The sequence below is a fragment of the Suncus etruscus genome, chromosome 9 (genome assembly GCF_024139225.1).
Source record: "Suncus etruscus isolate mSunEtr1 chromosome 9, mSunEtr1.pri.cur, whole genome shotgun sequence".
Lineage (NCBI taxonomy): Eukaryota > Metazoa > Chordata > Mammalia > Eulipotyphla > Soricidae > Suncus > Suncus etruscus.
The window spans coordinates 98,583,598-98,595,949 of record NC_064856.1 but is presented as its reverse complement, the minus strand read 5'-3'; the positions used below and the strand labels follow the sequence as shown (position 1 = coordinate 98,595,949).

Here is a 12,352-nt window from a genome sequence, read left to right as displayed (position 1 = left end):
GGATTTGGGGATTTTTCACTACATTTGAGCTCTGAAATCATTTTGGAATAATCTAGCAATAATCACTGTAGTTATTATAGCTGCTGAAAGAACAGGTTAGCTAGGAAGAAAACACTGGCAAGGAGGCAGGTTAGGTGATTATCATAGCTCAGGCAAGAATGATGGTGATTTCAAGTATGGCAGAAGTAGAAAGATAAAAGTTAAGGAATGGGGAACAAGAGAATCTAGAAGCAACACGTAGTCATAGAGGATAAGGCAACTAAGTCACATGCAGGTTAAAGAAAGGAACACAGGCCTAGATTTGTAACTCTTTGATTGGTAGCAGATCTTTACCAGTGAAGATTTTTTGTGACTGTAAAGATATATTGGCTTACTTAAACAAAATGTTTTTTTTTTAAAATACAGTCATTTGGTGTCTCGAGGTGTGGCCCTGAAGATTGCTAGTGCCTCTTTTATTTTTGTATTTATTTTTAAATAATATCTTTATTTAAACACCATGCTTATAAACATGATTGTAGTTGGGTTTCAGTCATAAAAAGAATACCCCCTTTACCGGGCAATATTTCTACCACCAATGACCCCATTTTCCTCCTCCCTCACCTCCTGCCTGTATTCAAGACAGGCATTCTACTTCTCTCACTCATTAACACTGTCATGGTAGTTGTTAATGTAATGACTTCTCTAACTGCACTCACAAATCTTTGTGGTGAACTTCATATTGTGAGCCAATCTTTCTGGCCCTCGTCTCTGGGCATTATTACAGTAATGTCTTATTTTTCTTAAAACCCATAGATGAGTGAACTAGTATATTCTTACTAAAGTACTGTTAAATTATTTTGCCAAACTAAAATAACACACATATTTTCATAATAAAGGAAGTAAAATCATTAATATATTATTATTTTATTTATATTTTATAATTATTTATTTTATTATTATTTTACATTATTTTATTCTAAATAAAAATATAAAATAATTCCTCACAGAACTTAGAATAAGAAATGCTTATCAGGATCTCTAGGATATGTAAGATAGAAAATCAATTTTATGAAAGTCTTCCTAATAGTTTTAATTAGATTTCTATGATCTTCAGTGAGATAGCCCTTTGAAATAGATTTGTATACAATAAAAACTAGTGTTTTAAATTTAGCATTATATTTTTAATATGTAAGGTCTTATTTTTCAAGAGAAACAAACATTATTCTATTCCAAAGTCTTCTTAAGGCAGTTTTCACTTCCTTATTCCTGAAAGTATAAATCAAGGGATTCAGTAGGGGAGTTATGACAGTGTAGAATACCTCCAATATGTTGACAAAGGATAACTCAGAGGGAGGTCTTGCATACTCAATTATACATGGGACAAAGAACGAAACAACAACAGTAATGTGAGCTCCACAGGTGGAGAGGGCTTTCTTTTGGCCTTCAGTGCTGTGGTTTCTCAGGGAAAACAAGATGACACTATAGGACACAAGCAACATGGAGAAGATGAGAATACAAAAAGATCCACTGTTGGAAACCACAAAAAGTCCAAAGGCATAAGTATCAGTGCAGGCAAGTTTCAGTAATGGGAACAAATCACACATAAAGTTATCAATGACATTAGGACCACAGAAGGGTAGATGAACAGTAATGAGAATTTGTATAATGGAATGCAGAAAGCCCCCTGCCCAGGCCACTCCAATCAAAATGCCACAGAGCCTTGAGTTCATGATAGAAGAATAGTGCAAGGGCTTGCAGATGGCCACATACCTGTCATAGGCCATGGCTGTGAGGACAATAAGTTCTGCCCCTGATAAGAAGTGCACTGCAAAGACTTGGGTCATACACCCTCCAAAGGAGATAGTTTTCTTCTCATAAAGACAGTCTATAATCATTTTGGGGGCAATAGCAGAAGTGTAGCATGCATCCAGGAAGGACAAGAAAGACAGAAAAAAGTACATTGGGGAGCCCAGAAGTGCTGGAGTGCTGAGGATGGTCACCACAATCAGCAGGTTGCCAAAGACAGTTGTAATGTAGACACACAGAAATACAACGAAAATGATTTTCAGAATTTGTGGATTCTGGGAAAGTCCTAGAAGAATAAATTCAGTTACAAAGCTTTGGTTTTGCATGTCTTCCCATAAAACAGTCAGAACTACCACAATGCACACCTGCAGATATAAGAATGAAAAGGTTACATCAGTAAATTTACTATCACAAGTATTCACAATTTTATATCCATTTTATATCCATACGATACTTTATAGTTGTACTTCTGTCATCATTAGAATTACAAATAGAAAACTTTGCTAAAGCAACAGTGCAAGGTCAGGAAAATATTCTTATGGAATCATCTAATAGTTCAAGGAAGACAGGTATACCTGTAATAAGGTTGAGAACTAATTTTAGCTCAGTTGCAAATCTGGATCATTGAATCATGATTTAAAAGAGTAAGTTATTATTAAGAGGGATTCTGAAATCATATCTAACTTCCAGGACTCAAACACAAGTTACTTGTCATGGTGGTCACCACCTGATAACAGCAAGCATCAGATGCTTGATGTTCCAAATCAAAGAACACTTATCTAGAAAGGGATAATAAATGCTAGAATCAATTACAATCTTACCTATCCCCTGGAATAATCTGAAGTGATAAGATACGTAAAGTCTCTACACTCAGTAATCCCACCCCAGGGAAAGGGTCTAGAGAAAGAGTGTGACAGAAAGTAATCAAAACCAGGCTGTCCATGAAACACATGGTCAGATAGTATTCTGCCTCTTGTAGAGAGAGAGCTGTCTGCCATTACTGCAGTTTTTATTTGGTACAGAGATCACCCTCTGGGTGGTGGAGTAAGGACAAAAGACCTATATTGAGCCAGTCTAGCCCAAGTATGCTTGAGATATCTAAAACTAGATTGTAAGTAAGAAAATCTGTTTTGGGAGAAACCAAGTTGTAAACAAACAGATACAAAGAAACCAGGAATTTATCTATGTTTGGGGTGAAACCAAGTTGTAAGTTGTGAACCAACAAAGACCTTTAAGATAAATTATGTCACACAAAATAAAATCTCTGTCAAAACTAAATGCACTCTATATATGTACAGAACACATAACATGGAAGTATGTTAGGTATTATTATAATTTTAATATTAAAATATAAATGTATAATAAAATACTACTAATGATAAAACTATTAGAAAGTTCTGCCATGATGACTAAATAATGCCAGTAAAATAATTGCTAAGAATTATTGCCAAAAAATTAACAGATGCTATATCTTATTATCCATATTTATTTTTAGAAAACTCATCCCTTGAAGTATTATTTCAAACAAATGACATGTGATGATTTGAAATTTAATGCAAATTCTCAGTTTTAGCTCTTAGTTATTCCCAATGGATTAACCCAAAAAGGAATAAGAATTCTTCTTTTTAAGCATGCAGTTCAGAAAATGAGAGGTTTTATTCTGCATGTACTCAACATATAGAGGTTAAACCCATTAAATGTCGTAATTATACAATAAAACATTACAGTGTTTAAATGTAGATGGATTCTGATGCTTTACTGACTCTTTGCTGATTAGGTGTATAATATTATTCCAGTCTGGTTATGTAAAACATTCTGAGGAAATTTATTCCAAATTTATTGAAATTTACTTCTTTGAAAAGTAGTTTTTTTTTTTTTTTTTTTTTTTGGTTTTTGGGCCACACCCGGCTATGCTTAGGGGTTACTCCTGCCTGTCTGCTCAGAAATAGCTCCTGGCAGGCATGGGGGACCATATGGAATGCCGGGATTCGAACCAACCACCTTAGGTCCTGGATCGGCTGTTTGCAAGGCAAATGCCGCTGTGCTATCTCTCCGGCCCGAAAAATAGTTTTTTTATATGCAGCTTACCTAAATGTCTCATAGGATTATAACACTAAATTTCCAATTTTCTTACAAAGAAAATATAAAATGGTAGCCTTCATTTCTTGCCCTTACTTAGAAGATGTTACTATTGTCTTTCACCTAAAAAGTCAAACATTTTACCCACAGAAAACTGTTCCTTTAATCATCAAGACAAATATTGCAACTTCCAATTTTAAGACACAGATACAAAGAATAATTCTATTCTTATCTATACCTAATACAGGAAGCAAAAACAGATTTGTATAAACACTTATATATGCTTCATATTTATTTAATATTTGATTATATATAAGATCACACAAGTGAACATTTATATTTCATTAACATCAAGTTATCCAAAAAATTTGCAGTGTTTAAAACATACAACATCATCTGATATGTTTTTGGCCTACTAGAAGAGAATTAATCATCACATCCATAATATTTCCAGAGTAGGCAGCATTCCTGAGCAGTGCATACACAATGATCTCTGTGTTCAACTACAAACTCTCACCAAAACAACAGGATTTTAACCAAAATAAATTGCCATTGCAATACTCAACTATTCTATACTAACATGCCTTTTTTTTAACAAAGGTTGGAGAGATTGTGAAGTGTACAAGTCACGTTCATTGCATACTGTTGGCTTAACTTTGATTCCTGGTACTTAATATGGTTCTCTCAATCTGTAAGTATTCCTTGAGCATAGAACCAGTGAATAAATGATTGTGCCCCCACAAAAATAATAAGTAAAATAAAATGAATGATTTTTTAAATTTAATCAGTTTATCCCAGTGTCAAGAGAAGAGGCAATTAAATAAAATTGGCAGTAACAGCTAATGATAAGCAATTAACATAAATACAATATGATTTTGGCTGAGTTTCAAACAGACAAGGATAGGAGTGAAATATTTAATGAATTTTGGGAAAATATCATTTGTTTCATCACAGGTAAATTATAAATGTTTGTGTCATAATTTTGATCAATTACTTGATAGTATTTGATTAGGAAACAAATAAATACTGAAATTATATATGCAGTAACTTTTCTATTAATCTAAAATTAGTATTGAAATATTAATAAAACTACTATAATTATACACTTTAAGTCCTACTGTATTTAGTGATAGTTATGTATCTTGAAGAAATCACTTAGTGTTCTGTTCTGTAAAGTGGAAACATAAATCAAACTGTTCAGTTAACAAACATCAAATAATACTTCTATAGACATAGAGAAAACATAAGAAATTGCAAAACATTGTGTTAGCATTATTCCTAAACTGTATAAATATATAGAGATATATAGAAGATGAATCAAAAAATTTAACTTTGTAGAATTTTTATTGACAAACAATTTTATAAAATTATTCATAATAAAGTGGTTTAAAGCATAGAATAAGTGTTATTAATTATAACATTCACCTATAACTCATGTTCTGTCACCTGAAGTTTAGATGAAGGTGATGGGGTTTACTAATAATCTAATTGTTGATTCAGTAAAATTATTTTGCATAGATGAAACTAACATCCTTAATATAAAATCTCATGCTAAAATTTTTAAGTATTATCAACTTTCCACAAAATCTTATTATAACCCTAGCCTTAAACATTCCTTATACCATCTTTTATATCAACTATAACTCTATATACTACTAGAGAAGGAAACTAATTCTGCTCAAATTTGCCCTAGAAGATTCTAAAATATTTTCTAGCTTGAAAACCACACTGTGCAATTTACTGGGAGTGCTTCAAGGGTATCTCAGAACTCCCTTGTCCATGATTTCTGAACTTAGCTATTTCTTATGGTTCTGAACTTGGAATTTTGGTTGCCTGTCACTCTTGTTCATTCTCACATCAAAAATTAAAATGATTTAAAGGTATAAATTCTCAAAATAAAAGAAATTAAGGTATTAAATTTTAAGAATAGAAAACATTCAATATTATATAAAATATTATGGCTTTATTGTAACAAACTTACTTGCATTTATATACTTAGCAGTATATTTTTTTTTGTTTTGTTTTTGGGCCACACCCGGTAACGCTCAGGGGTTACTCCTGGCTATGCGCTCAGAAGTCGCTCCTGGCTTGGGGGACCATATGGGACGCCGGGGGATCGAACTGTGGTCCGTCCAAGGCTAGCGCAGGCAAGGCAGGCACCTTACCTCTTTGCGCCACCGCCCGGCCCCAGCAGTATATTTTAAGTGTATTTAAATGTACTTATACTCATTCATCAGTCACATTATGTAAGTCATATCCAAAAATTATGATAATCTTTTCCACAAAAATTTCTTAAATCTAATATATTTTGAGCCTACCTTATAACTTATATTAACAATAAATTATTTTTTCATTTTAGGTTTAGTTAGAATTATGCCTTATCACTTGGGAATTCTGTTGTTTTTGAGAGTTCATATTATTTTAATTGCTCTGAATAAAGCTCTGCCAGTTTACATAAATATTGTAACAATTATATTCCTTAGTATAAATAAAATATGAGAAATACTTCTCTTGCACAACTCTATACTTTTGAAGAATGCACAGCCCTTATTATTTATTTTTCTAGTGAGTAAATTCATTTTAAATGAGTTGGCATTGGTTAGTTAATGTAAAAACTACTCAGAGATTCAGCTAAGTTGAATTGATAACCAAGTCAACTGTTATTTAAATCTAACACTGAAGTATATATATCCAACTAGTTGTAGTATCACGTGCATTCAAATAAAAATAGCTGAAGTTACTTTTCTTTGATCACACCTGACTTTCTTCTCAGGGATCAGTCTTGGTGGAAAACAAGAAATTAAACCTAGTTCTTTCCTATGTAAAGGAAATGCCTTACCTGCCCTACCTACTCTGGCCACTTAGGTAAATATTATTGGAAGAATCTTCTCTCTGCTTCTACTACTTTGTTTTGCCTTTCATGGCTTTTCTGATCCAGTATTCTAGGTCTTCTTCTAAAAATATTAAATGCTGAAACTACATAAAAACTATATTATAGATAATACTGATTCACAATGCTTCTATATTAGTATTTTTTATTATTCAGCCTACATTAGCAATTTTATTGTATAGATAGAAATTTAAATCACCATAGTGGGAAAAGAGCTTAGGTACTCTATCGATAAATTAGAATGCTGCACAGGATACACAAGTAAATAAATATGTTGCAGTTTATCTATTTGTACTTACTTTGAAATGTTCATAATTACAGAAAGCTGGGTCTACCTATTGTAAAAACAATTATTTCAAACATTCTACCAAATGTATTTCTCTAGTAACAGATTTACTGAGTTCTTAAACTTTCTCAAATATTGTTTTGACACTAGGTATACAAATATAAGTTTTCAAATTTATTGACCTGGTAGATATAATTCTCCTATGAAATATGAAGAATTTGAAACAAATATTGTGTGGTCATCCAAGTGTGCAAAGATAAATAATAGATTTATAATTCCTTTAAACTTGAAGCCAGGATTATGCCACTAAAACCTTTAAATTATAATTTGCAATTGAATTTTTTCTTAAAATTTAAAAGTACAAATTTTGGATCTTACCAGTTTATTGAAGTTTATTGAAGTGTTTGGTGCTTGCAATCTCTTACTTTCAGTAAATAATGTATATCAGAGACTGGAGATAGAGTGGAGATTGTTTTCAAGTCCTCTTTTTACATCCGTCAGAGGAAGAGCATCTCTAGTTGATGCAGAGAATGTTCTCTACTGCTTGTACAACTCTGTCTTCAATATGGTTCATAATGGAGGAGATAAAAAAATAAGAGTCTTTTCTGTGATTGATTTCCCACTGGAATTAAAGGATGTTTCCTTGAGATCTTGAACCTAGAGAGTTGTCTCTCTGTTCTCCCCAGGGGTGGGAATTTCCCAGCTATATGATATCCTAAGACTTTAAATTCTACTTACTTTGTTTACACTGATGCAATGTATAGTTTATAGAGAAAAGAGTTTTCCTCAATTAAATGGTCACTGTAAGGAGCTTGTAATACCTTGGATTTTATTATCACCTTCTTTATTTAATTCCCAAAATAATAAAAAAAATGTTGAATGATTCTGTACACTGAAAGTCAGAGGAAACTTAATTTTGGTGTATTAAACAATAAGGAATGAGTGATTTCAACTCATTTCAAGTTCCTTCTGGCTTATCACTGGAGAATCATCTGATATAAACCACATACTAAAATGAATAAAAATTTACACATGCCTTCTCAGTAGATCTCAAGCAGTTAATTATTAAATCTTGGTTTATACTGGAAACCACACCAAGTATTTTCTACTTTATTTTAAACTCTGTTATCTTTCATCTATTCTAAACTCTGTATTCTTTCATTTATTAATATTTGTAGCTTGCGTAGAACATCTAATTCAAGTATATAATTTCTGCAAAATAGGAGGAAATTCATTGAAATCTATTTTGATAACAAATTGATTTATAATTCATATGCCAATCAATTTTTTTATTTTTAGTTATTTTGATTGCATTATTTAAAATAAATTTTCATTTTATCGTGTGGATAAGAGCAATAGCATTCTTTTTGTTTGTTTGTTTGTTTGGGGTCATACCCAGTGATAATCAAGGGTTACTCCTGGCTATGCACTCAGTAATCCCTCTGGGCTTGGGGGACCATATGGGAAGCCAGGAATTGAACCCCGGTCAACCCTTTCTGGACTGCAAGCGATGCAAACGTCCTTCTACTGCACTATTCTTCTGGCCCCAAGAGCAATACCATTCTTTGTTTTAGGTGAATCATATTTCCCTTTTATTATGCCAATGATGAAACAAAATCTCAATGAGATGAAGAGTTAAACTTCCAGTCTGATAATAAAGTTCTTTTTGAAAATATCTCAAAATAATTAAGTCAACAAATGCAAAACCAATCTCTGTGCCTGCCTTTCTTCCTTCCTTCCTTCCTTCCTTCCTTCCTTCCTTCCTTCCTTCCTTCCTTCCTTCCTTCCTTCCTTCCTTCCTTCCTTCCTTCCTTCCTTCCTTCCTTCCTTCCTTCCTTCTCTTTCTTTCTTTCTTTCTTCTTTCTTTCTTTCTTTCTTTTTCTTTCTTTTCTTTCTTTCTTTCTTTCTTACTCTTTCTTTCTTTCTTACTCTTTCTTTCTTTCTTTCTCTTTCTCTTTCTTCTTTCTTTCTTCTTTCTCTTTCTTTCTTTCTTTCCTTCTTTTTCTTTCTTTCTTTCTTTCTTTCTTTCTTTCTTTCTTTCTTTCTTTCTTTCTTCTTTATTTCATTTGTTCTTTCTTTTCTTTATTTTTATTTATTTTTATTTCTTCTTTCTTTCTTTTTCTCTTTCTTTTTCTCTTTCTTTCTTTCTTTCTTTTTATAATTATCCTTATTTAATCACCATTATTACAAATAGATTATAGTTGTATGATTACAGTCATGTAAAGAACACCCCCCTTCACCAGTGCAACATTCCCACCACCAATTTCCCAGATCTCCCTCCTCCCCATCCCCCCACACCTGTACTCAAGAAAGGCTTTCTACTTCCCTCATTCATTCACATTGTTATGATAGTTTTCAGTGTAGTCATCTCTCCAACTGCACTCATCACTTTATGTGATGAGCTTCATGTCATGAGCTGCACCTACCAGCCCTCATCTCTCTTGTCTCTGAGATACTGTTAAAAATGTCTTTCATTTTTTTAAAGCCCATAGATGAGTGAAACCATTCTGCATCTTTCTCTCTCCTTCTGACTTACTTCACTCAGCATAATAGATTCCAGGTACAACCATGTATAGGAAAATTTCATGACTTCATCTCTCCTGATGGCTGCATAGTATTCCATTGTGTATATGTACCACAGTCTCTTTAGCCACTCATCTGTTGAAGGGCATCTTGGTTGTTTCCAGAGTCTGGCTATTGTAAATAGCACTGCAATGAATATAGGTGTAAGGAAGGAATTTTTTATTGTATTTTTATGTTCCTCGGGTATATTCCTAGGAGTGGTATAGCTGGATTGTATGGAAGCTCAATTTCCAGTTTGTGAAGGAATCTCCATATCGCTTTCCATAAATGTTGTACTAGACAGCATTCCCACCAGCAGTGAAAAAGAGTTCCTTTTTCTCCACATCCCCGCCAGCACTGCTTGTTTTCCTTTTTTGTGATGTGTGCCAATCTCAGTGGTGTGAGGTGGTACCTCATAGTAGTTTTGATTTGCATCTCCCTGATGATTAGTGATGTTGAGCATCTTTTCATGTGCCTTTTGGCCATTTGCCTTTCTTCTTTTTCAAAGTGTGTTTATTTCTTCTCCCCATTTTTTGATGGAGTTAGATGTTTGTTTCTTGTATAGTTCTGTCAGTACCTTGTGAATTCTGGTTATTAGTCCTTTATCTGATGAGTATTGGGTGAATAATTTCTCCCACTCAGTGGGTGGCCTTTGTATTCTGGGCACTATCTCCTTTGAGATGCAGAAGCTTCTCAGCTTAATATAGTCCCATCTGTTTATCTCTGCTTCCACTTGTTTGGAGAGTGCTGTCTCCTCCTTAAAGATTAACATGATTCCTCTAAGATACCCATGACATTCTTCAAAGAAGTGGATCAAACACTTCTGAATTTCATTTGGAACAATAAACAACCTCAAATAGCTAAAGCACTCCTTGGGAAAAGGAATATGGGAGGCATTACTTTCCCCAATTTTAAGCTGTATTACAAAGCTTTAGTGATAAAAACAGCATGGTATTGGAATAAAGACAGACCCTCAGATCAGTGGAATAGGCTTGAGTACTCAGAGAATGTTCCTCAGACATTTAACCACCTAGTTTTTGATAAAGGAGCAAGAAATCCTAAATGGGGCAAGGAAAGCCTATTCAACAAGTGGTGTTGGCACATCTGGTTAGCCACTTGCAAAAAAGCGAACTCAGACCCCCAGCTAACACCATGTACAAAGGTAAAATCCAAATGAATTAAAGACCTTGATATAAGATCTGAGACTATAAGGTATATAGAACAGCATGTAGGTGAAACACTCTTCTTTCTTTCTTTCTTTCTTTCTTTCTTTCTTTCTTTCTTTCTTTCTTTCTTTCTTTCTTTCTTTCTTTCTTTCTTTCTTTCTTTCTTTCTTTCTTTCTTTCTTTCTTTCTTTCTTTCTTTCTTTCTCTTTCTTTTTCTTTCTTTCTTTCTTTCTTTCTTTCTTTCTTCTTTCCTTCCTTTCTTTTTTCCTTTCTTTCTTTCTTTCTTCCTTCCTTCCTTCTTTTTCTTTTTCTTTCTTTCTTCTTTCTTTTCTTTCTTTCTTTTTTTTTCTTTTCTTTCTTTCTTTTCTTCTTTCTTTTTTCTTCTTTCTTTCTTCTTTCTTTCTTTCTTCTTTCTTTCTTTCTTTCTTTCTTTCTTTCTTTCTTTCTTTCTTTCTTTCTTTCTTTCTTTCACTCTTTCTTTCTTTCACTCTTTCTTTCTTTCTCTCTTTCTTTTTTATATATAATTTTTATTTTCATCATATTGGCTTATATATCTTTAACAGTAATATTTTAGGTACATATTAAAATTGAATCAAGGGGAATCCCCATCACCAAATTTGTCCTTCCTCCATCCCAGTTCCCATTTTGCATCACATATTCCCCACCTTCACCCCTTGGACTGCTAGAATAAGTGGTCCCTCTGTATCTAGCTTACTACTTAGTGATCATACATCTGTTTGGTCCTTGTACCCTCCCTCAATTTGAGAGGCACAACTAAATAGTTCAAGTTATGTGGTTTTGTTTGAAGAAAAGAAAAGCAATAAAATGGGGTAAAAATCAAATAAGCCCAAAATGGACAGAGTCCTTCTAGACGCAGGGGTCCTCAAACTTTTTAAACAGGGGGCCAGTTCACTGTCCCTCAGACCATTGGAGGGTTTGACTATAGTAAAAACAAAACTTATGCACTAATTCTTATGCACACTGCATATATCTTATTTTGCAATGAAAAAAAGATACAAATACAATATGGGGCCCGCAGGTTATAGTTTGAGGACCACTGCTAGTCAATTCCCATTCTGATGGTCTGTCTAAATTCCAGTACCATGCTGTTTTAATGCTTATAGCTTTGTAATACAATTTAAGGTTGGGGAAAATGATGCCTCCCACATTCCTTTTCCCAAGGATTGCTCTAGCTATTCATGGGTATTTATTGTTCCAAATGAATTTTAGGAGTGTTTGTTCCCTTCTTTGAAGAATTTCATAGGTATCCTTAGAGGAATTGCATTAAATTTGTATTTATTTTATGTATTGTATTGACTATATTTAGAAATGTTCCTTTCGGGGCCGGTGAGGTGGCGCTAGAGGTAAGGTGTCTGCCTTGCAAGCACTAGCCAAGGAACGGACCATGGTTCGATCCCCCAGTGTCCCATATGGTCCCCCCAAGCCAGGGGCAATTTCTGAGCACTTAGCCAGGAGTAACCCCTGAGCATCAAACGGGTATGCCTTCTCCAAAAAAAGAAATGTTCCTTTCATTCCCATCTTGTTGTTTTTTGCTGCTATTGAGTTTTTTTTTTGTCATTGCTT

General features: G+C 33.6%; 1 protein-coding gene across 1 annotated transcript; it reads right to left on the bottom strand.

The window, feature by feature from the left end:
- Window positions 1–1,175: 1,175 nt before the first annotated feature.
- On the bottom strand, window positions 1,176–2,111 carry LOC126017767 (olfactory receptor 4C15-like). Its single transcript, XM_049779820.1, has one exon. The coding sequence runs from the start codon at window positions 2,109–2,111 to the stop codon at window positions 1,176–1,178; it is 936 nt and encodes a 311-aa protein (XP_049635777.1).
- Window positions 2,112–12,352: the final 10,241 nt, after the last annotated feature.

What these genes read in the sequence shown, in the direction of transcription:
- LOC126017767 (XM_049779820.1), bottom strand. Translation starts at nt 2,111, where the DNA reads ATGCAAAACCAAAGCTTTGTAACTGAATTTATTCTTCTAGGACTTTCC.